The sequence below is a fragment of the Mangifera indica genome, unplaced genomic scaffold (assembly GCF_011075055.1).
Source record: "Mangifera indica cultivar Alphonso unplaced genomic scaffold, CATAS_Mindica_2.1 Un_0179, whole genome shotgun sequence".
Classification (NCBI taxonomy): domain Eukaryota; kingdom Viridiplantae; phylum Streptophyta; class Magnoliopsida; order Sapindales; family Anacardiaceae; genus Mangifera; species Mangifera indica.
In genome coordinates, this window is record NW_025401271.1 from 13,402 (window position 1) to 19,363 (window position 5,962).

At 30.6% G+C, this 5,962-nt stretch overlaps 1 protein-coding gene across 1 annotated transcript; it reads left to right on the plus strand.

Annotated features, from left to right (window-relative positions):
• Nucleotides 1-4,369: 4,369 nt before the first annotated feature.
• LOC123208253 (1-aminocyclopropane-1-carboxylate oxidase homolog 1-like) lies at nucleotides 4,370-5,962 on the plus strand (the record flags this gene model as incomplete). The annotated part of the gene is given in 2 exon segments (XM_044625627.1): nucleotides 4,370-4,997; nucleotides 5,405-5,962. Coding segments are annotated over 2 exon segments (1,085 nt in total), but the record flags the coding sequence as incomplete, so codon positions are not given.

Consider the following 5,962-nt stretch of genomic DNA (forward strand, 5'->3'; position numbering starts at 1 on the left):
ATTTTCAATTGTATCACATAACATGTCCTCTTTCCATTTTGAAAAAAGGTACTCTACTCTCACTCCCTCCGTTCAAAATGAAAGTGTTAAAAATTTCAATATATCTCTATAAAAAATTCTAATAGAACAACTTTTATAATATACCATAAAAATAAAATCACATTGAGGTTATTTTTAGGGATGTGCACAAATGAGTTTAGTAAATTTTAAGAGTTTTTTTAAACCAAACTGAAAAAATATATTTTAGTTCAATTTGGATTAAGATTTGAACGTATTAAAATCATTTATTTCTAAATAAATTTAAATCGAACCGACTTTTGAGATCGAATCAAGTTTATTCGAGTTCAACCGTAATTGATTATATAAAGAATGATATATTGATAGTACTTGATAATGAAGTTATTTTACAATACTTTAAAAAAATGAAATTATATTGATTGACAATTATAAATATATTAGTTAATGAATTTTTATTAAAACAAATATCTGTATTTATTTTTATTTAAAATTTATTTATACCTCTCTAAATTTTATTTCTGTGTCTACCACTGTTTTGCATATCAATGGTTTTCTATGAAAGCCTTGTTTATAAGATGGAATAAGGGCTAAAATTGCATGTCTTCTGTAGTTAGTTGAACTGACTTGGGTTTTGAGCATTAGCTTTCTGCATTAAGAAGTTTTATAATCTTGATGCATGAAGAAAAATTAATTTCTTTATTCAAAATGCTATTGCTTTTCCACAGCAACAGCTGACTAGTTCCTGCTGTGACCCACGGTTCTATATTACAATCCCAATGAATTTAAAAACCATTGAATTATCTCATTTTCTGGATTTTGTCATCTGAATTTATCCCAAATGTTTCCAAGGTTTCTTAAAAATAGATTCAGGTTATATGAAACAGGAAGTTTTCAAGTGTGGACGACAAAGTCGTGGCAAGAACCAAGAGGTGCTGGCAAGGTTTCTGCGGCATGCTACCGCAAAAAGCCAAAGCTCTATAGAGCCTTCAAAGAATTGAAATCACATGAAATCCGCCTATTTACTGAGATTTTCTCGTAAATTTATATATAAACATTATGTGTTATTATATAAATAAATATTATTTTATTTTTAATTATTTAATTATATAATAATAAATTATTATTTATACATTAAATTTTATATATAATATTACTTATAAATATTATAACCCATATTTTTTCAAAGGTATTCAATGATAAGTCTGCACTTTGTCAATTCAAGCTGTCAAGATTGAGTAATTGAATGAAATTTTGTTTTATTAGAAGGAAGAAAATCAGCACATTAAACGTGGGATTAATTTCTTAATCAAACCTTTTATAAACTTATGAATCGTGAAATTAATTTATTTTTTCCATCAATCTCTCAATCAAAACATGAATCATGAGACTAATTACTCTATTTCCCTTATGGTACCGGAGCAGAGATCTTTTTGAAATTTAGAATAGAAAATCCAGAACCGATTGAATTTCATGGTGGAATAAACCGAAATAGTGGAACACCCCAAGAATAGTGAAAAATCCACTGTTGATTGTCCTAGAAGACCAGATAACAGGTATTGATAGAAAATTTATATACTAGGATAAAAATATTTAATTGAATACTCTAATAATAGTTTATAAATAGACTTAAGTCACCTATAAATATAAATTGAATACATTTAAAAATTATGATATAAATAGATAATATTTGTACGAATCTTAAAGTTTATTAGGTTATTTATAAGATTCACTCTATGAACCTTAGGTTTTTTGATAGGAAGACTTGTCGTTCCTATACAGGTAATTTCAAAAAATCTACATATACATATTACATGATGTTTTGAGTATTGTTATAACCTTCAATTTTTCAATTTAGTATTTTATAGTCTTTACAATGATATTGCAAATTAGGTATGACTCAATTTCTAGTCAAAATCAGACACAAACCCAGAACCCATCGACCAACTATGATAATCATACTGCACACATTGGTATGAAACTCATCAGTACCAACTACGGTCTGTTGCCTCACGAATCAGGTTGTCCAAATATTTATCCTTAGGAAGGACAAGTTGGGATAGTGGAGAATCCAGAATGCAGTAGTAAAAAGGTGGCTGATAAATTTCATGGACTCGTCACTGATTGGAAATACACTTCCCAAACGTGTCTTCTAAGTTGATGAAGACATATGGGACACAATTCTGGGTATTTGCCCATCAATTACTACGAATGTGACATAATTCTGAAACGAACTTTACTAGATTTTTCTTTATTAATAACATGTGATAAATATTCGAATAATAGCCTTGTCCCTATTAATAGCATGTGATAAATATGCTTTAATTATTTGTTCATTCCATGACTTTAGAAGATAACGTGAAGTAACAAACAATGTCCATATACAATTATTTTCTATTATTAATGGTCCTATTTAGAGCTTATTAAGTTTTTTTCATTGTTTATGTAAAAAAAAGTTTTTTCAGTGTGAAAATATTTTAAAGAAAAATAATAATTGATAAAATTATGAAAATAAAAAAGAAATTATGTTGTTAACAAATATTAAGGGAATTGTGGTAGTAAAAAGTATAACAAAAATTACAAGTAACACTGTTTAAAGGTCAAATGTGTGAGTTAATCGATTTTTCTTGTTGACAGAACGTATGAAGTATATTTGTCTGAACTCAAGTGTAAGGTAAACTATAAAGATGTAGTTATAAAAAGCAAATCTATCGTGGTGACATCGATAAATTAAAGAGATTTTTTTATTAGATACGACAATTAATAATATAAAATTATTTAACATCATTTGAAAATATATATAAAATATCATTTGAATGATTGATTTATAATTTACGATTTTCGGTTATATTAATTTTAAATAAAATTTATATCAACAAATTTAAATAATTATTTTATTTAATAAATTTTTAATCAAAGATAAAAAAAATTTATACAAAAATTGAATGTAAAAAAAATTGAAATATTAAAATTTAATAAAAAAATGTTAAACCTGAAAGGAATTGAAAGAAGATAATGTCAAAAGAGAAGGGTATAGTGAGAAATTAGATTATATATGTGTGATTTAAAAAGTGAGAGAGGGCGGGTTCCATAAAAATATTAAAAATTCACAGCTTAACAGCTATTGGTCAACTGTTGAGGCCTGGCCTTAAGCTTGAAGCTACAGCCTACATGGTTGCCTGCTACAGGCTGCAGCCTTGAAAACAAAAAAATTATTTAATTTGTGCACCGGCCTAGGTTGCTGGCCTAATGCCCCGGCTCAAGGCCTGACCCTAAAGGCCCACAGGTCTGGTATGGGTTGCTATAGTACTGGACCATACCCTTTCGAACTGGATCATTTTCTTGTGCCTCAAGTCAGGCCTATGTCTAGATGTAGCTTAAAATCTTGCGGTGAGGACGCGTGGCAGCAAACTCTCAATTAAATATTGCAACTTGTCATGTTAAAGTGTATATGATTGCCGATATTTTACGTTTTTTATGACATTTTATTTTTTTGGCATAAACTTATCAATGAGTTGGCTGAAAGAGATGTTAAACTAAATCTTTACTAAAATATAATATTAACTAGAGAAATCACTATATCATAAGAAAAAATATATTATTAAATATTATTATAGTATATTATTAAATATTATAATGAGACATAAACTCAAATAATTACGTTATCTATTCCTGAGCTAAAGATGGCAAGGACTTAGATTATATTGTGTTGGGTTGAATCATATTAGATTGAACAGTATTGGATCATTTCATAAGATCTGGATAGTATTAGTTATTAATAAAACTATATTTATGATTTGGTTTATAAAACAATATATTATGAAGATGATAATTTTATGAGATATGTTGATGGAAACTTAAGAATAATTTACATTGACGCAAGGGTTAATTTTAAAGGATGTCCAAATATAACAAACTATGATAATCATGCTGCACACATTGGTATGAAATTCATCAGTACCAACTACGGTCTGTTGCCTCACGAATCAGGTTGTCCAAATATTTATCCCTAGGAAGGACAAGTTGGGATAGTGGAGAATCCAGAATGCAGTGGTAAATGGGTAGCTGATAAATTCCGTGGACTCGTTCGCTGATTGGAAATACATTACCCAAGCGTGTCGTCTAAGTTGATGAAGACGTATGGGACACAATTGTCGGTATTTGCCCATAAATTAATACGAGTGTGACATAATTCTGAATAATCAAAAAATTTTACTGGACTTTTCTCTATTAATAGCATGTGATAAATATTTCAATAATAGACTTGTCACTATTAATAACATGTGATAAATATGCAAACAATTTAAATCTCTTTTAAATTATTTGTTCACTACTTGACTTTGGAAGATAAAGTGAAGTAACAAACAATGTCGGTATAAATCTCAACGATTGTCCATAAACTTCACCATCATTATCTTCATTCTCATCATTTTTCTTGTCTCAGTGAACCAGAATATGGACATTTCAAATGCCGTTGAAGCATCAGATTATGACAGAGCCGAAGAGCTTAAGAGCTTTGATGCCACAAAAGCTGGAGTTAAAGGATTAGTAGACTCTGGGATTGTGAAAATTCCCAGGATATTCATTCGACCAGCGGATGAACTAGCCCAGGAGAAGTTGACCAGTCATCAACACAACTTTCAAGTACCGGTCGTAGATCTTGATGGCATCAAAGACGACAGGCTCAAGGAGATTGTTGATGAGGTCCGGGTTGCATCCGAGACATGGGGATTCTTTCAAGTTGTGAATCATGGGATCCCCTTAACTGTGTTAGAAGAAGTGCTTCATGGGGCACGAAAATTCCATGAACAAGACCTTGAGTTGAAGAAAGAGTTATATTCTCGTGATCCAAAGAGAGGCGTCGTATTCTTCAGCAATCCAGATCTGTATCGATCTCCAACTGCTAATTGGAGGGATACTTTGGTTATTTCTACTTTAGCTTCGAAGCAATTTGATCCAAGTAAGATACCAGAAGTCTGCAGGTATAGCATCTATTTCCAAACGAATTTTAATACGACAAATTGTTGACTGCACTATAATCCGGTAAGGAAAGAAGACAGAAAAATTCAGAGGATATAAGGGTTTTATTTATTTATTTAATTTTTTTTTTAAGTGAGTATTTTTTGGCATCACATCTTAGAAAAACTCTATTTCAACAGCCATATAACTGATGCATATTATTATAATTTCTATTTTAATCATTTATGACACCTAGCCAGTTTCCTAAACTATATGTGTCAACCCACCAAGTTAGAAGATGTTTATTAAAGTTAATTTATTAATTGTTCTGCTTTTAGCGAGTAGAAATAATAGAAGTAAAATGAAAAATGTTATTTTTTTTTTTAATTGAGCAAGTATGGTTTTTTTCATGTATGAAACTGTTTTGCAGAGACAGTTTAATGGCGTATATAAGAACTATTTCAAAGCTGGGGAACACTCTATTTGAACTGTTATCGATGGCTTTAGCGCTGAAACCTGAACATTTAAAAGAGATGGGATGCACTGAAGGATTTAATATATCTTGCCTCTACTATCCATCGTGCCCCCAGCCAGATCTCACCTTGGGAGCTACCAAACACACTGATCCTTCATTCTTTACTATAGTTTTGCAAGACCAAATCGGTGGTCTTCAAGTCTTCCATGAAAATCAGTGGGTTAATGTTGAACCCATTGCTGGAAGCTTGGTGGTAAATATAGGGGACTTTCTCCAGGTTATATCGAACAACAAGTTTAAAAGTGTTGACCACAGAGTCCTCGCCAGTGGATTTGTTCCAAGGATTTCTGTAGCATGCTTTTTTACTGGACATGCTACTGGAACCCCAAAGCTCTATGGACCAATTAAAGAGTTAACATCAGATGAAAATCCACCTGTTTACAGGGAATTTCTTGTTTCTGAATATTTCAACTTATATTTTGCTAAGGTAGTTGGTGATAAGTCTGTTCTTTG